Source organism: Stegodyphus dumicola, chromosome 9, assembly GCF_044657685.1.
Source record: "Stegodyphus dumicola isolate Sdum_Otavi_A_Nest chromosome 9, ASM4465768v1".
NCBI lineage: Eukaryota > Metazoa > Arthropoda > Arachnida > Araneae > Eresidae > Stegodyphus > Stegodyphus dumicola.
In genome coordinates this window covers 88,833,496-88,857,413 of record NC_140776.1, presented here as the reverse complement: position 1 = coordinate 88,857,413, position 23,918 = coordinate 88,833,496, and the positions used below count along the sequence as shown (strand labels likewise).

The 23,918-nt window shown below is 33.5% G+C and overlaps 1 protein-coding gene across 2 annotated transcripts in view; it reads left to right on the top strand.

Annotated features, from left to right (window-relative positions):
* The window catches only part of LOC118188495 (uncharacterized protein CG3556-like), a 30,102-nt gene that overhangs the window by 5,425 nt on the left and 759 nt on the right, over window positions 1-23,918 (top strand). For both annotated transcript variants that reach the window (XM_035358927.2, XM_035358928.2), the window contains 6 exons: window positions 5,755-6,025; window positions 14,632-14,888; window positions 16,334-16,491; window positions 19,132-19,321; window positions 21,300-21,474; window positions 22,555-22,706. In XM_035358927.2, the coding sequence (XP_035214818.1) occupies window positions 5,755-6,025; window positions 14,632-14,888; window positions 16,334-16,491; window positions 19,132-19,321; window positions 21,300-21,474; window positions 22,555-22,706 (1,203 nt within the window). The remainder of the gene's footprint in view (window positions 1-5,754; window positions 6,026-14,631; window positions 14,889-16,333; window positions 16,492-19,131; window positions 19,322-21,299; window positions 21,475-22,554; window positions 22,707-23,918) is intronic.

Sequence of the window (23,918 nt, the reverse complement as noted above, 5' to 3'; positions counted from 1 at the left end):
CCTATATCATAATAGAATTTAAGTGTAAAGCTACATAATAACATGAGCTCGATACTACAAATTTCCAAATGTTGCTTTTATTTTGCTTGTGCTTTAAATGTAATGCAACTGATATTAATTCAAATAAAAACGCTACTTTACATTCTTCTAACGATAACGCTGAAAAAAGATGGTTTCCCTTAATTTTGAGACATGGGGGTTTTCTGTCGTAGCAATCCTTTTCTAGAAATGCTTCCAGGTAATGCGTTTAGCAAGTTCCTTCACCCTTTTTAAAGGAAAAAATCCACAATTCGTTTTCGAAGAAAATGTGATATTTTTTAGATTTTATATTGATCAGAAGCTTTCATATTTCCTTACAGCTCGAATGCAACCATTTTGGTACTTGTAAGTTCTCGGGTACGTGACAAATCTTGCACCTTTTGGCGATTTTCCGATCCACCTTTCCGATTCTTGGTTTCCTCTGGATGTTGTCATTCGAATTCAAAATAACAAGTTAGTTGCTACCTCCATTTGAACTTCTTGAAACACAAGTGATGACAAACTTGAAGGCATCCCGCATTTTTCAGTGTCCATTTCATAAACTTAACAATAAGTGTTTGCATTTTAAATACTATAGAACAATTTGAAGGCCTCGTTAAAAATGAAAATTCGAGCCACATGCTCTTTACCTTTGAGGAATTCTGGTAGTGGAGTACCCGACTAACATTGTACTATCTACTTACTTGGTAGGTTTGAGTTTAAAGAGACCCAAGTTTTTAAATCATTTTTATCGGTCTGTTCAATGTCTGATTGCTTAAACAAAAATTTGTTTAAACTAACTAGAGTCGAAGCCAGATGAATTTTCCGTGTTTGCTGTTTCGTCTTGTTTCGAACTTGTGGTTCAAATGAAGTTACTTTCAGTTCTTAAACTATAAAGCTATTGGTAGCCTTGCAGTTTTTAAATATTACTAATATTATGTTGGGATAATACATCTCAAGTTTCCCATTCCTTCTCAATTTAATTTTTTCAAATATTGTGCTATCAAAAGCTATCCGTCACAGAATTCTGAGAAATCTTCATTAATTGGTTAAAGTATTAGTGCCTTCGAATTTGTTTTGCCAACTTTCAATTAAATGAGCAGATTTCTTTTCGAAACTCAAATTCCGTTCCTACTATGTTGCTTAGTGATGTTACCCGATTAAATAATACTTGAAACTCGAAATAGTCTTCGGAAACTTTTCCAATGTTTCTTTGTTATTTGTTCTAAATGAAAAATTGATACTTGGCTATTGTTAAAATCTCTTAATTTTGCTGCATTGTGAATTCTTAAAAAAAGTCAATATCAATCTATCGGGTTTTAGTGTGACACGAATTTACTTTAATATTACAAAAGTTCTGTTTTCTCCAATTATTTGAAAAATTGAAAATCAATGAGATTTTAATTTTATTTCGAAATTGTGGGATCCCAGTGCTCGGAACATTTCAAGTGCAAAGATGGGACCTGTATTCCATTGGTAGCTCGATGTGATACTTTCAAAAATTGTCCTGATGGAAGTGATGAAATTTGTGGTAAGTGTTTTGTTATTGTTTCATATAGTTTGCAGAAAGAGACCTGAATGTTCTTCACAGCTGTTATTACTTATGCAAAATCAAGTATGTAACAATTACTTGTCTTGGTCAGCGTTGGATCTTGTATTCAAGACTGCAGTATGAATTGCGTTAAATGATTTGTTTCCTACTTGAATTTCATTTTAATATCCAGTTAAACCTGCATATGTAAAGCAAACACATTCGTAATAAGTGGAATACGAAAATTTTAAAGGTGTTATTAGTTTAAATTTTGCCTCAGAGATGGAGTTGTAAATTATCGGATGGTATTGATTTTTCCATAAAAATTGCTTTTTAATCTCAAAAGTGAATTTGTGTGTACATCATATCATAAAATAGGACAACCTCATACTTTGTGGTATTCCCAATTTGACAAAGCTGACTTTGTACTCGCAATGAAATTTGCTTGCCTTACACGATTTTTCACTTTTTTCGTGTTAGCATTCAAATTAACAAACTAAAAATGTTCAGATTTCAGTCGCTGCATGCAATATCTAAGCTGCAGAGTTTGATAACATTATTTAACAGGTGTTAGTAGGCCTGATGTACAAATTTTGAACTACTTTTGTGATGCTTGTGAATCGCAAGTTGTATGTAATATATACTTTAAGTTTTGATAACATTGTTATTCTTCCCCAAATAAGGTAATTGAATCTTTCTCCTACTACATAAGGGCCAACCGGGGCCGGGTGGTCAAGTCTCAGGACATCGGTAATTCGATCCGGGTTCGAATCCCGGGGAAAAGACTAGTTTCAATGGTGTTTTCACGATTTCTCCATGTGTGACATAGATACAAGTCAGTTTCCGTTAGAAAATCCCTCACGAAGGTATCTTTTCTTCAGCAGATAATTCTTGAGTGCTTTGCCATTATTAAATAAATCTAACGTACTACATAACACTTCTAGCTTTTCCATTACTAGCTGCTAATGCACTAAATTCCTCAATGTTCGAAAATTGAGTAACTTTTAAACAATAAAGCTCCATCTGTTTTGTGTATATGTAACCATCACCGCTACGGTTCAAAAAGTAATTAGGTTTGCCAACCGAGAAAAGTTTCGGTTTAGTTACTTTCAAATTATCTACGACGATAATATTTGGTTAAGGATGGATGCATAGATTCTTAACTTCTAAATCTTTAAGCAAGAATAAGATATTTGGTTATGAAAACTTACACATTTCATGTAGAACTTAAGTTTTATGCATACTTTAATATTTCTGTAGGTCAACTGGTAATAAAAATGGTGAAATACTAAAATTTTTTTAAACACGGGGAATTTCAGTAAAGTTAAAAAATAAATATAATAAGAAAATGGGTTTTTGACATGATTTGAAGCTTTTGTAGGATCTTGGAACTAATCTGATCCTGAGTGTGATACGTAATGACATATTCAAGAGCATTTGGGATGAACAAATTATAAGTTCATAATGTAATTTCGAACAATGTTGTCATTGACATATTTAGCTCAGTAATACAGTTTGTGATTAAAAGCACACATTTCTTGTTTCTCTGGCTATGCCTGCTAAACGTTTCTTAGACATGCCATTGATTATTTAAATTAACATATGGAAAAATTAGGTTCATGCTTTAATAAACACTCTAAAATCGGTTATACTTAATTCTTCATAAGTGTGACTTGTGATAAACGTATGTAGTATTTTCTCTTTCAGAGTCTGTTTTAATGTTCCGTGGTAAGACTAAGAGTCTGTTTTAATGTTCCGTGAGGTTCACGTTTAAAGCAAGCAGCAGTGTCTGATTTCCAAGATTTACTGTTACGTATTTTAACTTAAGATTTTTCTTGGAGCACGACATTATTTTACTTTTATGTCGCGATGTTCGCGTGCATGTAGTTTAAATTTAGATTGAAACGTCATTTGAAAGGTTCAGGACTTTAAAAACAAACGGCTGAAAAAAAGCAAAATATGCTAGAATTAAAAGTGCACGTAATGGAATTTCAATTCCTGTGTAGTTCTACTGCTGAAATTAAGGACTGTTTTCAGGCCGTGAGTCTGATAATACTCGAATGTTGGCTGGCAGGAGCCTCAAGCAAACGAGTTTAAAGAATACGATGCCGTATATAGTACTTATTTCCTATGTCTCTACTTTATTTCTCAAATTTGAATGTTAAACTTTGAATTTTATTGCGGATATTGATAGTTTCGTATACTATTCTGTCATTTTTATACAATATATGTAAATGAAGAAACCATAAACGGGACAATTTTATGGGAGCATTAGAGAAGTTGAATGTTTAAAATTTAGCTCTAAATTATTATAACAAATAAAAACTGAAGTATTTGCGTTAAGTATGCACAAACTAGTTAAGACTTCCAGTTGGGCAGTGGATCTCATTTATTAGTAACAAATTGAACAAATGAAATTTTCGAGTTGCTCTTCAAATATAAATTTTAAATGAACCCTGAACTCTTCACCATTGTGGCCGTAATTTTAGAAATTTTGAAAACCTTGAATTGTACGTTTGCTATGTATGAAGACGAGTTCTTAAATTGTTGTAAACAAATGACTTTCAGTGGCTAATATCGTCAGAATTGAAATTTTAGTTCCTTCCTAAAGCTGCTGCTTTCAAAATGAAATCTAAAATTTATCTTAACTTTATTTGAAAAATTGTAAAGCTTATTAGTCCAAAGGGATTTGAATCCCGAAGGACTATTAGTTGCGTTTTGGCATTTTGCGTCGGACGGATAAATGTCGGTTCACTTTTCAAACTGTTGCCATAAAATGTTAGTCCTGCATTATATTTGAAGAAATTAAATAATGAAAATCTGCGTGAATGTATTTCTCATTGTCATAAAATAACGGTACATAGTCATCGAATTTTGAATAACGTAATCCTCCAACGAATATGAGCATGTGGAAGACCAAATTTGAAATTTGAAATTTGTTTTATGATCGATTTCCTATTTTTTAAAACTTTGACGAATTTTTGATTAACAAACTGAAGGATTTCAAAGCGAGCAATGGCAACGTTGTGCAGAAAAAACATTTTTATCTCCAGCGCGTGAGTGTCTGTATCGGAAATTCTAAAGATATGCTCGTTTTAAAACTATTTTGCGATATTGCTGTTGCACTGGATCTTATGGTTTAAGTGCGAGGAACATGATATTTAATAAAGAAAGGCAACACACAAAATGTTAAAAAACGGCCCTTTGGACGTAATTTAAAATCTGAAACATTTCAGATTTTTTTCTGGTGATTATTTTTTTGCTTTTAGTTTAAAAACTCTTGGTTTACTCCATTGAAATTTCTTAATTTTGCGAACATTTTACCTTTCACACGGTTAGCTGTATTAGTTTTCTCTAAATGCTTAGAAGCTGTATTCAAAAAGTTGATGTTGTCATATTCAGTACATTTCAGTTTTGTTTCTACATATTATACAATTAATGCCTTTCAACTGACTTGGCCCTCGCCCTGAAAATCGGTAGCAATTTTCAGCTTTCATGTACTTTTGTATTGCACTTATCAAATCCTTAGTATTATAACACAAGGTCTTAAGAAGCGATTTTAATTTACTGTTATCATTGTTATCGCAAAAATCTAAGTGCAGGTGGAATTTCAACATTGAAGATGTTTTATCTGTATAAATCAATTTAGTTGTAAAGTAAATAGAATTAACTTCCGAAGCTCCTCTTATGTGCATAAACTTTAAGGAAATAAAAATTTTAAAATCGTTCACGTTACAGTACGTGCTACAAAAGTTTTCAGATAAAAAGAGCATTTTTAACAGCTTTTGCTAAAATGTCTCTCCATATATAGAATTTAGACAAGCTAGATCTAATACGCTAAGTAATACCTTTAATTCAGTATAGGTTCGTGAGACTTTCCACAAATTTGTTCTCATTTGATCTTAATGATTAGACTTGGCCTGTAAAACTCGCTTTAGTACTAAATCTGCAGTATATTAACTTATTTTGTGCATGCATAAAGCTGCTCCTTAAGTACTAGCTATAACTACTCCGTCCTTTGTTTCGGTAACGAAAGCGCCTGAAGCTGAAGACTTTAAACAAAAATATCCATTCTTGTGCAAAAATCTGACTATACTTTAGAATACTTTGCTGTTCCTGACATTCTGTTAAACGAGCTTCTTTATAGTCTCGTTGAACCTCTCGGCTTCTTGTAATATTTCTTAACTGTTTCGTTAAATTTTCAGAAACTGAAGCTGGTGCCTCGGAGTTAAGCCTCAGACCAACGGTACTAGTTGTTCGTCCTCATGTTGACCTTCTTCCTGAAATTCAAAGAGCTGTTCGGGCTGCTGTGAATTGGCTGTTAAGACAACGTAAGCAGGACTTCAGCTGGGGATCTTCCACCTCCCGCGCGATTGTGGCTCTCAGTCTAGCGGATGAAGTGATACAGGTCGAGCCACAGGAATTGCAATTAATGAAGAAACAGCTAAATATTTTACTTAGTATAGAGCTTATGAAGTAAGTACGTAAGATACTTATAAAAAGACTAATAATCCATAAAGACTTAAATAGGGATAAATTGTTTTTGGTGAACGTTTTCTAAGGGCAATTTTTAGCGTTTGCCTTTAAAATCATCTCGTGCCTCAATTTCTTTTGCAAGCTTTAAATTAATACTTCCAAATAGTAGGCCTTCGAAACAATTTCATGCAATCCGCAAATACGTTTTAATTGTTAATTTGTTGCAAATACGGTGTATCCGATTTCAATGATTCAATGAAAATCATACAAACTAACAATGAAGGTTAATAACAAACGTGAAAAACGCACCCAAAAATCTGAATGGAGCTTATTTATAATAATCTTGCTCAAAGATTAGAAGATGCAGATTTTAACTTTCGCCCGCCAGCGTCCAAGCGGTAAAATAGCTGGAAATTAGCAGGCTGGCTGCATGGGCGTTCTCGTAGTTTTCCCATGTATAACTGTGTATACGAACCAGTTTCCTTTGGAATGTCTTCAACGAAAGCATCCCTTTCCCTAGGCAGATAACCTTCGTGTGCTTTGCCGTAATTAAATAAAACTTGATTTAACTTTTCAAAAATAGGCTAAGTTTTGCCCTCAATCACTTGATGAATACATTTATTTGAACAGCTTTTTCCACTGTTCAAAACTAAAAAAACAAACCCGTGTAACCGATGAGCATCTACAATCCATGGAGAGATTAGATATTAACATTAAGGCTACAAACTTTGAGAATAGAAAGGCCATCAAGTGTTAAGCTGCAGTAAGAAATAAGTTTATACGAAATTATGCAATATGTATCCTTCGAAGAAAAAATCTAAGAAATAGAAGCTACTCTTCTGTTATGGGGATCGGATTCAGGAATGTATATATTATCCACGTACGTTTGTGTATACATTTCAGAATCCGGTTTTTCATAACAAAGAGTACCAAACGGACTGTTTTTCTGTATTAAGTTTTGTTCCACTTTTAAAATATTCTCTCAAAATTTAGAAAGTCTTGATAATTTTACGAAATGCTTAAATATGTTAAATTACTTGAAATAAATTTAAATAAGATTTGGTTGTCGTTTATGGTCTGCAACTAACAAACTTCTAGCAGGTACCAAATTTTAGATTTTGGATATGAAATCCATGTAAATCGGTTTTCTTTATGATATTTATGTAATAAATATTTAGTAAGCACTGATAAATATTTACCAAGAACTTCATAATTTACATAAAATAGTTTTTTGATTTAAATTTTTTGTTAAAATTTCTGGTCAGTCGGCTGTTTTCAGATCGTGCATTTGGGCCGCATGCGGTTTCATTTTGAGACCATTTATCTCAAGCAATAGTCGAACTGCTCATCTTGAAGTGAGGCAATAATTTAATCACTGCAGTGACTCTTTAAACGAAGGATAATTATGTCAAAATGGTTTTATTTGCTCTAACAGCCCATTACAAATGAAATATTGCGATTTTTTTAAAATTTCCCTTCAGTAATAGTTCTGCCAAAGGAAATGTTCGTATTGTTTAAAAATGCGAATGAGAAGTGCGAGTTCATAATGAAATCTATAGTTTTAAATAGAATGTAAAATGGGAAAAAATTTCTCGACAGATTAAAGTTGAGAATTTGTCGCTTAGCAGGTACATCATATGTTAACGGCAAAAATATGCATTTTCTCCTAGCTTATGTTCAACATTTATTCTGTTTTCATCATTTAGAGAAACTTTGAGGAACTAAGGGCATGGAGTGCAATTTCTCGCTAATTTCTACTGAATGGGGCACTGCATGTGGGATCAGGTTCTATTGTAGTACGCGTTTAGATTCTATCAAATTAATGTGTAATGAACATTTGAATGATATTGGGTTTTAACGCGTAAGAAAAGGTGAAATTACTTGATATCCTCGGTGCTGAAATTACTTGAATTCTTGGTGCTTTAATTATGGAATTTTTACTTGTTTAAAGTAATGCTATTAGTTATCCTGGAAATCTTGCAAACTGCCCGAATTCAAGCGATTTTTCACTTCGCGAGTAAAACTAAGGGATTCGCAAGGATTTATATGAAGTGAATATGATAGCAGAGTTCATTAAGGAAACTAATATATTAACGATGATTTGATAAATGCAGAATTTGCCAAAGGAATAGATCTTCTCTGGATAATGGAAACCATTTAAATGCATTCCAGTGAAACATTTCGCTATATTTTAGGCCTTTTATTCAAGTTTCACTTTAAAGAACTTAAAATTGTCTTATTGAAATATTAATCGGAACCGAAGTAACCTTAATACAATTAAATTCCAGAGGTTCAGTTCTAATCGATAAGGCAACCTATCAGGTATTCGAAGAATCTAGATAACTGGATTTTCCTGTAAATAGATTTTTACTTATTGCAATCCAAATAGCTGTAATTCAAGTGCTTTTCAGCGAAGATATGGCACGCTACTGCCTGAATAGATGACTCAATCCGAATTCGAATCTTCATTAGCGGATTGGCTGTAAATGAGTTTCTACGACTCGTACCTGTACCCAATTTAAATTGCAAGACAGTTTTCCAAGTTCACGAAGCCGTTCCTCCTCTGACAGAGTTCGGGTACTTCAGCCAGCAAAACAATATAGTTCACCAATTTCCGCAAAGCAGATTATATGTATTTAGATGGAAAAATTATTTCCTTAAGCATACAACCCATTTCTTTTAATTAAAATAAAACTGTTTATTTATTCGTTATGAAACAAATATTCCTCACATTAAAATTCCTTGCAGAAAATTCTTCTAGGTAATAATTGAATTGACAAATTTTGATTTTTAAACTATCAAATGTTGCATGCTTATAATTTTAATGGAAGGAAAGGATTGTCTTCGTGAATTCAAATAACTTCACGTATATATGTAATAAGTATATATGCAATATGTATCTTCATATATATATCAAATAATCTTATTACCTGGCAAGACTGCGAAATCTGAAGTTTAATTGCAGAAATATTAAACTTCGATTAAATTCACTTTCGTGAACCTGAAACCCCAAGAAAATATTTCGAAAGTTTAAGTACAAATTAAGAAAATCTTGGAAACAAAACATAAAAGCATTACCAGTTCAAGCTAAAACTAAAGGCCTGGTGTTAAATCACTTGCGAAGCTCTGTTATTATCATTATACTACTAAAAATAACATTTGCTGATTCCAAAACCCATTGCTTATTGGAAACTGGATGAAGTTTTATCAACAGGGATTGAAATATTGAAAGCGGCACTTATTTGCAAGAATTGCGAGGTATTCGTACATTAAAAGTCAAATTATAAATTAAATATTTTAATAATTGGAAACTCTTTTTAAAATATGGCATTCCCCATAATTCTGCGTCACTTAATTTTCAGGTTGCTGAAAATCTCCAGTAAATCTTCAGTTATGAGTGGTGTACAATTTTCACATTGTATAGTTAATATTTACAACTCAAGTCTTAAAGTTCAGCAACATTTTTTATATCTTAACTGAACTGCTGTTATTTGAAGCGGCCCGTTCTGATGTAAGTCAATATCTGAAGTAATTCGAATTTTTTGTGGAATGTAACCGGCTTTGAAAAATATAGTGACATGCTGAAGTTTGACGTATTAAGCACGCCTTTGTTCTTGGCTTGATCAAGCAGATTAATTATGCATGCTTTGTAATTGTATGACTCCGATTGTATCAGTACTTCATCATGAGGTAGTTTAATCTTAAAGGCCATCTTGGGCTTTCGCGGATAACCTAATTACGTAATTTCCAAATGTAAGACAATCTGTGGGCGTATATAAGCGGTTAAAGAATGGAATTGCCAGGAATCTGTAATAAAAATTGGTGAGAACTTGGCATGAAATCTGATACCAGTTCATAGCTGATAAAGATGCCAGTTAACTCTTTACCACATGACTTTGCCATTGATCAGCAAATCTCATCGGTGTCATAGCATCGGGTATTACATTTCACTTACGCCAAGCATTACCACTGAACTAAAGTAATTTGCCGTCGTTTACTTGTGACTGACAAAACGCATATCCAGCATTGTTGAGCAAAAAGTTGTATTGGTATATGGAGATCTAATAATCTTTCATTAAAAAGGTGCTGATCAAGTTTGTAATATCAATTAGAGTAGTGTTTTGATGGAATATACAGAGCGTCTTGCTTTAAGTTTCTTTCTACAGAAACGATGTGCATAGAGATCTTAAGTTTTCTTCCTCTAGTGATGGTTTCTACCAGCATAATACGAGCTCCCAGTAATCAGGGATGGAGAATGAATAATTGTTTCTCAACATTACAGGGCATTATGCAGAACTTGATAAATAAGTTCGATACCAAGCCAGAGTCCTTTAACACTAGCATTAGTTTTCCATATACTTATAACTACGATCAGCGATTTTGACAGCTTGCTCCCGAATAGATGGAAAAGGCTCGCCTTTTGCTCATATTATGTAAAGCTAATACTTGTGAAAATGCATCTTGCTTGTTTAATGAGTAAATAAAGTAAACTGAGTAAATACATATAACCAAAATATAATTTAATGTGACAGAGCAAAATAGAGTAAATGTATTAATCGATGGATAATGTAATGTAACAGAGCTGGAAGAAAAAACCCTTGTTAAATAAACTTATTAAATAAATTCACTGAAAAAATTTTAATATGAAAAGTATATTGAAGATTACACGTTAGTACTTGCATTACTCGGTTTTGAAGTGCATACAGATTACTAATTTTTTAAATTTACCTTCATTTGGCATTGTTTAAGCTTACGGGAAGGGTTGTGAATTTTGGATGAAATATACATCTTTCGAAGCTCTTCAGTCGTATTCAATATAAAATCACGATGGCAGATGTTCTTGTACTCGGTTGTTTCCTTGTAAATTATCCATGTCTCTATTGTGCCCAAACCAAGGTTAAATCTTTAATTGTCCAAAGTCTGGATGAGGACTTCACAGAGTATTTTCTGGTCATCTGGTCCATATTTCAGAGTTGTGAATTTTTACAATTTCCGGTGTCTGTTTTCATCAGATGCGATTTTCAATGGTAGGTGCGCGGTACTCTTGATAAGGACGTTATTGCTTTTTCTTAAGATTCAAGCTTTGTATTGCATGCTTAGCAGTCTTGTTAGAAGAGCTCATCCCTCGTATTTTTGAAAGAATAAGGTACTTCTCTTTTTGACCGATTTATTGTGCCAACGCAGATTATCCCTGAACTCCTCATTTCTTTCACTATTTCTTTCACTCATTTCTTCTCATTTCTTTCACTCATTTCTTTCACAGTGGAGTAAAAGTCCGTTGTCAGCACTACTTGTATCCACTACTTGAGTTAACATAAATTATTTTTCTCGTTGCATATGAAGTGGGCCCAATTACTTAGTCAGACATTTTGCTGAAGACGTCTCCCTGTAATTACTTGTTGAAATATTTCAAATTTTCCAAACTGAACAATCATTCGCTTTTTCTATCTCGTTTTGAATTTCCTTACTTTGGATACCATTTTCCTCGTTCTTGAGTTTTTTTGCCTTTCACTACTTTCTCCAGCTGGACTCCGTTGATTTAATTTCCAGAAACCATACTAGAAGGCAACGTAATATTTTCTTGGTATAAATTTTTACTTTCCTTGGATTCACTTCTTTCAGTAGGGACAATACAGTCCTCGTAGAATAAATTGAATATAGTTTCGGTATAAAATTCTCCCATCAGGTTCAGTTTCTGAAGCGGAATTATCAAAGGCTTTTAAAAACGTTTAGCATTTCTTCCTTCGTTATCGTTAGATATTTTCTATCAACGCTTCTACGCGACATGGTAAACAGGTCAGAACAACAAACCTATCTAAATGAATTAAAGTACATTTGCGTCTAATGAAATATCTAACACGAGGGAAACTGGCAGACACGTGGAGCGCAGAAATTCCAAGCAATTGTTTCTATTCTCCTTCTCAATGAAATACTCAATATTCTATACCAAAAATACACTTGTTTATTTATCAGCAAACTGTAAAAAGTTAGTCTTAAATAAGAAAAAATGTGTAATTTTCTGGGTACGGTCAAAATGAGCCTTAATTCTAGATATAAACAATATTGGCGAAAATTATTTCAAATCGACAAAAATGCACGTTTTTAGAAAGTCTAAAATATTAGATATAAATAAATTAAAGTTATGTCCAATTAAAATGGAGGTGCGGTTAAAATGACCGCTGCCGTAATTCTATTGTTAAAAGATCAACATGCTTTATACTGGCAAGGACGTGAACGTAGGTCGAAACCACAATGAGCACCCTCGAGTTCGACTTCTTTTGGAATTAGGTGTGAGCGTTTTACTAGTTCATTTTAAGTAGTTCTTCCGGATTGAATTTCGGTTCACTCAAGTCTTACCAACATCAATATAAAATTCTATTTTAACGAATAGAGAAAGCCTATGATACCACCTGGAGATACGGTATCCTTCGTGACCTATATAGCAATGGTTTACGAGGAAACATGCTGATATTCATCAAACATTTCCTACAGGATCGGAAGTTTCATGTGAAGATAGGCGATACACTTTCTGACATGTTCCATCAAGAACAGGGCGTTCCGCAAGGAAGTATATTAAGTGTTACATTATTTAGTATAAAAATTAACTCTATTTTAAAACAACTGCCTCCAGAAGTCCAGGGTATGCTCTACGTCGATGACCTGCAAGTCAGTTGCCAGGAAGAAGACCTGAAAGACATTGAGTGTAAACTGCAGACATCTCTCAATAGAATTGTTAAATGGTCGCAGGAAAATGGTTTTAGATTCTCTACTCAAAAGTCTGTGTACATTTCTGTGGAAAGAAAATTCCTTACCCTGACCCCGAACTTTATCTGCAAGATGTGCTGATTCCTTTAGAAAAGGAAATAAAATTCCTAGGAATGATATTTGACCATAAGCTTACGTTCCTTCCCCATATTACCTATCTAAAAAAAGAAATGTTTAAAAACTGAATATTATGAAAGTACTGTCAAATACTTATTGGGGTGCTGATCGAGGCTCAATGCTTCTTATATATAGAGCTCTCATTCGTTCGAAAATAGATTATGGTTCAATCATTTATTGGTCGGCAAGGCCTTCAGTATTAGCCAAACTTGATCCGATACATCACCAAACACTTCGGATATGCACTGGCGCCTTTAGAACTTCTCCAGTGAAAAGCTTATATGTAGAAAATAAAGAGACCTCCCTGCGGTTAAGACGTGAAAATCTGTTTTAAGCATTATTTCAAAGTCTTATCACAAACCGAAAATTCTACGCGGTCAAAACTGCTTAATAACCAATACTCCCGTTTATATCGGGCACGACGATCATGTGTCCCATCTTTCGGCTTGCGGATGAGTGCTTTGGTGGAGGAGTACAATTTTTCTAATATAGACATACAGGTGGAGGATTGGAGAATCAATTCTCTGGATACTTTTCGACACTGGAGTAAATCACAAACTAATGAAATCATCTACAAGCAGATTTTTTGAACATAGAAACAAATATAGGAAATATATCCCTCTATATACAGACGGATCAAAATCCAAGGATCATGTTGGTGCCGCTTTCGTCACAGAGAAAACAGTAGGGGTTCGATTACGTACAGTTTGCTCTGTGCTTGCTTTTGAGCTTACTGCAATCCATCTGGCTTTGACTTACCTTTCAAAACAAAAGGTACATAAAGTTTATTATCTACAGATTCCATGAGTGACTTAATGTCATTGGAAAATCACGCTCAATGTCCTCACCAGTTGCAACCACAATCCTGAAGTTGAATCATTCTTTAAAAATTCGGAAATACCAGATTCGTTATTCGTGGATCCCTGGACACGTTGCCATTAAGGGGAATGAATTGGCGGATATTGCAGCTGAAACTGCTACCACAATGTACAATCTTCAGATTCCACTAGCAAACATCAAAGGGTTTGTCAAAAGCAAAATTCTCAGCAAATGGCAGAAGCAATGGGATGACAAAGTATATAACAAGCTGAGAAATGTAAAACCCACCATTGGATACTGGCCATATATGGCTAATAGAAGGGAGGATGTCTTCTTGACTCGACTGAGAATTGGCCATTGTGGCCTGACCCATGAGTATCTTTTGAAGGGAGAAGAGAATCTCAGCTACCCAAACTGCAATGCAGATCTGACAGTCCATCATATCTTGGTGGAATGCTAGAGTTTAATTATGTTCGCCAAAAACAATTTTAATTGTTCAGAACTGGACTTGGGGAAATTTAATTGGAAAAACACATCGTGATTTGCTTGTTTTTAAAAGATATTGGCTTTTAGAAATTAGATTGGCTAAAGATATTGACTTTAACCTGTTTTTTAAAAGATATCAGCTTTTATCAGATTGTAATCTGTCGCTTTTTACCTAAGCTGAAGTCTTTACAAATGACTAATTGCATTGTTACCATTTGTCTGGCGCAGATAACCTTGACAGGTTTTGTGCCAAATTACAATGATTTTAACGAAGTTTCTAATTTATTTTTAGTACTAAAAACATATTTTGTTGCTTCAAATTAAGCATGTGGCCTCGCTGAAATTTGTTGATCAATAGTGTATTGCGTGAAATTTCTTAATGTAAAAACTATACAACATCCATCTTGTTTACTTATTAGAAATGAGAAAAACAGGAAATTGAGCCTTGGACGTCTTGCACAGTATATAAATGCTTTGTACGCAACATGCCAAGATCCTCGTTATTTTCAAGGTATAAATTTGATTAAGAAACTGCGATCCGATACTAGGCTTGCAAGAGCAAAGAACGATTTCAGTTTACCTATTGTTTTTCTTACTCTCTGCCTTGCTGAGGAATGTGAAGAAAAAGATCTGGACTCTCTAGTCGGCATTTTGAAGATGAATGGGGATAAATTAGGTAAGTCGCTTAGAATTATGTTTCAAAACTGAACGTTAGCTAATATTTCTCAGCTTCATAAATAATTTTTCGTAATAGCGAAGTATTGAGATCATTCGAAATTAAGTACGTATTAAATAACTTACCCCCTTCAGACATGAATGAATTAAAAAATTTTGTAGTTTTTATTCAATAAACTGCATTGGGGTTTTCTTTAAACATAATTAAGAAATATGTGCATAATAAAAATTGTTAGCGAATACTCATAAAATTCCAACCAATTTCTCGTTAAAGATTCTACGGAAAATAGTGCAAAACTCAGTTTTTCACTTTTTGCATTTTCTGTAAGTGGGTTGTAAGACGTATCGTGATATTCTAACCCTGCAAAATATTTCTTACATTTTCAGCAAGTTATTTAAATTGTCGACTTTACGCTCAAGTATCTTACTGCATGTGACGATATTAAAAGGGCCTAATTTTCCAATATTTCTATTCTCTTTTCTCCTAAGAAAAATATCAATTTTTAAGGCGTTAAAAGATGAATTTATGCAGAATGCTAATGACTCTCGTACTGGAAACCATGTAACTCAACTCAGCTGTTTGCTTTTGAGTTAATTTTTTGAAGCTTCATGGCCAACTCCATACATGTTTCATGGTATTAAGTTTTCCATAATCAACTTCCGGGCAAGTCTCGTGCAACTTTTTTATAATTAAGCAGTCCAATCAACGATCGTTTGGAATATCTTAAGAAACCTCTTAAGACCGTCTTCGAATATTGAGAACCTGCCTGCCTTCATCTGCAACATTTATTATATAGACTGAAAGCGCGAAACAATGTGTCGGAGACTCTCTACTTACCAAGTTCATGCAGTTGCGAGATATCCGATGTTGCACACTTTTTGAAATAAAAACCTAGCGAGCACTGCTGTTTACCTGCAACAGATATTTCGATTAACGCGGTTTTAATAGTAAATGAGTGTGAAAAAGGGTTTTATGAAATCCAAAATAAAGGAAATGAATTAATAGTTTTGAAATTCACAAAACACCTGTAATTCCAGTCAATAGTTGAACAATAATTTGTTACCAAATATAGTTGGTTAATGCGAGCTTTTGACACTAGAAGAAATGAAATAGCTATCTGAACTGGAATACATGAGCCAGCATCTATCTGTAAACCTTTTTATCGCGGTATCTTTCGTAGCGCCATTTCGATGTTCTTGTAATTCTAAATTGTTCGTTTTAATCGAAAGCGTACTAAATGCTTCTCTTTAGTTTTGATTCCCTTGTGTAAAAGTATTTATCTTCCTTGGAATTAAAAAATCTACTTTCTTTCGAAAACTGGACAGACCCAGAATTTGATCTTAACAACTGTAGCTCGTTTTTGCATTAAATTTGCACATTGATTCAAATAAGTGCTTTCATGTTGTGAAATATAACCTTAAATTAATTCTTCTAATTTGTTTCAGATTTAAAATCCATCTCTTTGATGGCCATGTCGTGCATAACAGAACTGCATGGCTTTAGACATCGTAGATCCGAATTCCTTCATTACTTAAGGGATTTCCAATATAAACTGGAAGCTATTGCTGTAAATGATATCTACACAAGAGCTCTCATTCTCCAGGTATGTAAATTCTCTTGCCCAAACACTTGTGAATTTAAAACTAGTTATGCTCATCAGCGCCCGAGTTTATGAACATTGGTAGTTCCACTTGGTATCGATTCCAGGCGAACGAGCAGGCTGTTTGGGCGTTTTGGTAGTTTTCCCCTAGTATAACAAAGATACGACCCAGTTTCTCTTGTAAAGCCCTCCAAGAAGGATCTCGTTCTTTGAGCAAGAGAGCCTTAGCATGCTTTGCTGCAATCAAATAAACCAAAACTTATCTGTCCAATGCTAATATTTCTATTATAAGATAACGTGCCTTTCAAATTTCTGTAACAAGATGCTACGCTAACTCGATACCTCGACAAAAGACAATACCATGCTCAGCTCATATCGACTGTGACATTTTTTCTAAATATCTTAAGATTAGTTCTATGAATAAATGAACGAAATAAAACGACTCGCTTTAAAGATTTTCTGCTCACACTGCTTTGAAAATGAATTAACATATTGTTGCGTGCGTACGGGTTCGTTATGAAATGAATGCACAAGTCCGATGAAAAATGAACAAAAATTTATTATCACAAAAATGCTTAAATTTTCTCAAATTATCATGCAGTATTACAATATCTCACAGTAGTTATCTTTTAACTACTCAAATGTCCAATAGAACGTAATTCAAAACAGCTAAAGAACGCTAATCCGCGAATTCGCTACAATCGACGAGAGCAGTTTTCTAAACAACAAACTAAGCAACTACTACAAACTGAGATGTTTTCCTCCTTTTATAAGCTTTTAAAATCACGCGCTAGAATTTTCCAGTACTTTCTCGAAAGCAAAAAGAGATATTTATTTAATGCACGCGCTCTTGTATTTTCAATTTTCCGGCTTAGCTTTCTTTTAATATTCGTCACGCGCTGCACTGCGCGAGAAATAAAACCATTTAATTTATAATTGAACTAACATTAGCTTTTTAAATACCAAATTCGTAACAATATTTAATAAGGGAAGATGGGCACTTTTAGCTAATATTTTTCTGTAGAAAATTGTTTAACTCTTTATATAATGGAAGACATCGAATGTTGCTTCGCACAACTATTAGGTAAAGCATATCCAGATATTTCTAGTCTACTATTAAGATTCTCATTGCTGAGAATCTGTAATTCCTGCTCCGGTTTTAAGTTTCTTAGTATTTTAAAGAACTCGAAGCATGATATTAAAAGCAATCTAACCCTGAGTGCGCAATATTTGACAGCTGTATCAGGTAGTCCATGACTTCTGTCATTTGCTTAGGTCTTGGGCACTTATCGACAATACGCATTTGCCCAGCTACATCCCACTTTTGAAGAAGTCTTTGTGAGACGAATACAGGTCTCGCCTCCCTCCACCCTTTAAACTTGGGAAGATTTATGCCTAGTTGACAGTACTAAAAGTATTGCCATAATGCAAATGCTTTCTTCACTTACAAAAGTCCATGCCTTCTGGATTTGAAAAGTGCCCAAGACTATGCAGCCATCTTCCCTATCATCATGCAACAAGGCAGGTTGTAGCTATAATTTACGTTAAGCTATCAAAGGCAAGTCCTAATCAAAAATTTATTTCAAACCCATGAAATTGAAATTCCTGTATTGGGAATTTAATTGTAGAGAATTTTTGCATCTGATTAATAGTTTCTTAGTCTTCAGTTTCAGATTTGTAACGTTGATCATTTTTCTGTTAACTTGTGGAAAGAACAAGTTGTAAACATTCGCATATTATGCAAATTTCGATGCGTCCGTCACTACATCTAAAATAATAAACCTAATTTTAAAGAAAGTTACCTCGCTTTGTTTCGGAGGTAAATGGAACATAAAATTCAAGTAGTCGTGCGATTCATTTCAAGCCCACATTCTGAATGACAATGATTAAACCTTTTCAAACCTAATGTAAGATTGAAGGCAATTTTGTGTTTATGTGCAATTTTAACTTAAGTACGCAAATGCATGATATTTTGTTAAAATCGTTTGCAGTCGAGACTTTAGTTCTCAATTATGGGGCTTTTAATTTCTGGCGACATTTAAACTTCAAAATAAAACTAAATATTTCTATATTCCACTTAACATCTTAGCGATCGAAAAATCATTGTTTCTACATTTGTCACTGCATCGGGTTTTCTGTGTTAAGTTCTTTCGTTCATTCATATAGCATGAAATTTCGCAATTATTGCTTGAAAATGCCGTCAGTTCTTTATGTAAAGAGACTTGGTGATAAATCATGAAGTCTCCCATCGTGTATTGGTATTCAAACATGCACCGAAAAATTTGACTAAAATGTTTAAACTGAAAAGTAAGTTTAACATGTAATGAAAGGTTTTTGGCACTCTTAATTTCATAAATCTTTCAGAAATCTGAAGTCAGAACTTGTCAATTTATTTTTCAATAAGATAACGAGACGCCTTGGAACATCGTACGTATATAATAATCAAACTGTACTCCTTTGTTCTTGTCTTAAATTGGATAAAAGAGCTAAAGTTCAACCTTGGCTTTTGAAAGTCTGACTATCTTTTTATCCTATGTTTCATGCTGAATCATTTCTAAACAATGAATGTCATTTTCGTTGAATTTGGCTTTAACGTAAATTGTATTGAAAGCCCTATTTTTAAATTAATGTTTCAATTTCCAGGCATTACTTTCTGGCGACAAAAATAGTTACGATTCTTCCATTATAAATTCAACTTCTCTCTTAAGACTGCAACGGGAAGATGGTTCTTTTGGAGACATATTGGCTACTTACTATGTAATTCCTGCTTTATTGAATGAAAATTTGCAGTCATTAAAACACAGGAAATGTGAGCATGAGGATGTAGTTGGAGGTAAGTAAAATGTTAATACGTTGAAACCTTAGTTTAAGAACATTTTTACTGAAAATTTCTCCTTAGGATTAATGTAAAATGAATTAATCTGTTCTGCGATCCCAAATGATTCTTTAGAAAAGAATACTTTGTAGCTTTCATACTTGGTAAGTTTGCAAATACTATGCAAAACAATGGAATTTATAAAATCTAAAACTTGCACAATCTGCTTTAAAATCTTCATAAAGGAAGAGGTCATTGCAAAGATTTTGTTGACGGCTCATCTGTTCGTATTTCGAGACATCGTTCGTCATCAATGTTTCGTTTAAAATATTTATTCGTGAAGAGAGATTCGGCTGTATTCCATTCTTAATTTAAAATTTGTATCATAAGGGCAGTTACAGCAAGAATGATGCAACTAGTACGTTTTCTAAAAACTGACCATCCATCTAAAAGATGAACGGAACAACCTGCTAACCGCGAGAGTGATAGGTTATAAGCAAAGGTGCCAATTTTCAGAAGACTAGCTAAACTGTTCTTAACAGCAGAAGTTAATGTATACTTAACTATTAGTTCTGTTTAGATGGAGTTCCAATATGAGTTTCAAAAGATCTATCCCAGATAGTTTTATTCGTGTCATCAAAATTTATCCTTTGACTACAGATCTTTATACCTGTATTTCATAGTTTTCATATCCTGGTTTTTCATAAAACAATTTTATGTGCTTCATCTTAATACTTGCCATTTTATAGCTATATTTAACTTTGTCTTAAGTTTCCACTACTGAATATGCACTGAATGGTGCATGTGTTTTTACCTTACTATCTTGGGTTTTTAAAACTTCTGTTTGGCCCAGCATAACCTCCATGGGTTTTGTGCCCAAAACTCCAACTTGTATGGAGTTCCAACTTTAATGCTGGAAGTCTGGCGGGTTGGATTCGAACTGGGGTTACTTGTTAAGATTACGGTCTCACTCACGTAGAGAAGAATCTGTGCGACTAGAGTAAATCCTGTCACTACATTGAACAGACCGAAAGTTGGACCAGTTTTAATACTTTAGAAGTAGGAGCTTCTTTGTAGCCATTAGCTCCAGAAATGGTAGCTTTCCAAATAGTTTAAGGAACCATTACTGACTGGATGAACTATTCAAGTATTAATTTTAATACAATGTGTACTTTTAAAGATGAGTTAGTATACAATAAAAGTGAGCATGACTACGAACTGCATACAGCTTGAATCCGGCAAGGTCAGCGTACATATTGTTCAGCGGGGAACCTGTCTTATGAGGCCCCATTTGTTTGGTTTTAAAAGTATCCAGTTTCGTTTTTCGTTCAACAGCAGTTTATGGTTTCAGCATCGGGAAATCGGAACATTTATCAGGTTGTCTGGTAGCGATTCATAGCGGAGATTCCTACACGCTATTGCTAGTTATGGGAACATGGACTTTCAAGTTGCCTAGTTTCGCTTGGGCGTAGCAAGTGCCGACACCTAGTTTTACGAGTGTAATATGTCCTAATTTTATGAAAATAATTCTTTAAAATTACTGGAAAGTGTTCAACATGACGTCATGGATAAGGCATCAGGTAAACATTAAAGTATTGCACAAGTTAGCGTAGGAGTACATAATTTTCAGGTCGAATCGTATGAAATAAAATTTGACTTGATCTTAATCTGTAAATGAAATACTTTTCAACTTCTGAGGCATAAGTTATCTTGTGATTACGTATTTGTGTGGCATTAAGTTTCCTGAAGCGTCGCTATATACAGACATTAAAGTGAATTTTAATGAAAGACTAACTAGGGAAATGAACGATTATGTAATTAAAACCAACCAAAATCTGAATAAAATTGGAATGCCATTTAAAAGGCACTTTTCCTTGATATGAAAGCAATTTAATTCATTCGCTTGCATTACAAAACAGCTTCTCTTTAAACACGGTTCTAGAATTTCTTCCTTTTCGGTAATTAAATTTAGAAATTTATGATCTTTTTCTTGCAGATGATTTCCTAGGAAGCTATGCAGAGGACTCTGGACCTGTTATTAAAATAACCTATTCACTATGGATCGAAAACGGGAATGATGTAGATGTTCATTCAATGGAAATCGAATTTAAAGGAAATAAAAGCTTTTATGACATAATGAAGATGGCAAAGAAAAGGAATCACCTCTACAGGTAAACATTTCGCTATATATCCATAAGCCGAAAATGCGTTAAAGCTATCAATTGAAAGGACTGATCTATCTGTTTAAAATTAAGTATGTTAATTGCTTTACTGTCAACTTAATGTTCGGTAACTATATTAAACAAAATTAAATAAAATCTATTTGATTCCTGGAGCAGAATACATAAAAAGCAGCTTTCAAATATATGAAAATGTGATAATTTACATTTTGCTGCTTTGATTAATGTGCCGGGTTACTAAACCTTGTCACTGAAGGGTATAGCTATCAGCACATGTCAAAGTTAAGCAGATGTGCACTATTCCAGAGGGTAGCTTTAATAGTAACATTTCATTTAATTATGCTGCCAGAAAGTTTCAGGGTTCCTTTTTCGGAAGCAAATTAAATTTAACAATGTTATCTAATAAAAATTTCTATTTTATAATCACGCTGAAATAAACTTAAAGAGCATTAGTTACAGCGTTTCTTACCCACCCAAATTTTTCGACAGTGCCAAACTTTTATTTAACAGAAGTTTAGTTCAGTTTAGAAAGCTAGGCGTTTATGTGGAGGGTTTATCTAAAATTTTCTCTTTGAATAAAAATTGAAATTAAAAATGCTCTAATGTATTTCTTACTAGTTTAATAAATTCTTTTCATTTAGCCCACTTTCAATTTTGATATTCTCACTTTCCTTAAATGAATTATGTTCTACGAATATAAACACCAAATGAGAACATTAAGTTATCTTATAGTTGGTAGCAAAATGTTAAATTATATAGAGAAATGAAGTGCAATGATTATTTAAAGTTTACTCGCCCTAGCCACTATTTGTGCTCGCAAAATGTATAATCCACTTTCAGTAACTTGTAAAAAAAAATATTTTTCATTGGTAGTATGTTATCTCCTTTAATGCAGAACTAAATTTAGTTGCGTTTTCGAAAATCCAGTTTTTATTGGCGTAATATTACTAAAGTAATTAAAACGGTGTTGAAAGCAATTTTTATGCAGAAAAACCTTACTTCTAGGATGGGAAGATGTGCTTTTGTGTTTAGAAATGTTTCATCCTTCTAATTCTAAAATCTAAATTTCAGATTTCTTTTCTACGAAAGTGATGATACTAAAGCTGTTTACAGCATTGCCGGAATTCCTGATGATCCTGAAAAAGGAAAGTATTGGGTGCTATACGTTAGCAACGCAAGTGTGATAACTAAGAATAAGAAACATCTTCAAAAAATTACCAAAGGTAAAAAATATCATTGCTTCAGACTTTGTATATAGTGTTACCTCGGTTTTGAGTTCATTTTAAATCATCTGCTGTTTTATTTCCCATATACGTGAAAATTTTTAAGTTTTATTCTAGTAAGTTTATGTAGTATTTAATCTTGTAGTCCATATTAAGAATATTAGCCTGGATTTTGATCATGAACTAATTTAAATGCTTGATTTATTTTAGATTTTCCATTTCTTATAGCATGTAATGCAAAAAATAAAATTCCATGCTTTCCTATCGTAATTCTGCAAATGCCATAGGAAATTTTTTGCTCCGAACAGCTTGTGCTAAAAAGTACTATAGGTCTACTTTTCGCTATGACCTTTCTAAGTCCACATGCAATATTGCAAAAATCACTTGCATTTAGCAATTAGTGTAACAGTTAACTTTGCTATTTTTGTTGACCTTTATCTTTTAGCCAAGAAGTTATTGTATGGTTTTCCACTTCAATCTTTGTACAAATGTCTTGCATTTAACTTCGATGCAATATGAACTTGCATATTGATCAGCTGAGACATTAGATCGACTACTGCTGGTTCAAAAACTTTTGATAATCAACTTTTTTCCTGCCACTTTAAAGTAAATCGTTAAGTTTCTAATTAGCAAATGAAATGTCTTAAAATTAAGCGATACATAAATGTCCGCATACAGAATAAATTAATGGAATTAGTCTTAAGTCTGGTGTCTTGCCTTTAGCAATATGCATACGGGCTCGGGTACTTTGACTAAGGAGACCTTGCACCGGGTAGAAACTCTCTTGTAGGATTTTCTACCTAGTTTCAAAAGTATTTAAATTCTTATTCATTTGCGTTAAATATCAGTTGCTCAGTGTTTAAGAGTAATCTGCTAGTATTCAGCACTTGAACTCCAATTACATTTGACAAACTTTTGTTTAAGGTCACTAGGCTCTATAATATTTGAGCATTGAAGTATTTCATAATTTTAAATTCTAAAAATCCTGCTTTCCACTAATAACTTAAAATCGGTAAAATATTCGACCTTTCGCTATCCTAAATTTTACTTGCGTGTTGTATTTATATACGACTTAAAATAAGTTTCGAACTCGATGACCACTTCCAGAAATTAGTCTGGAATACAAAATTCTTTAATTTTTAAATTTCAGTAGATGCACTTCATATCTGCAGACGCAACTATAGTTTCATAGTGCAAATGTTGCTGTTAATT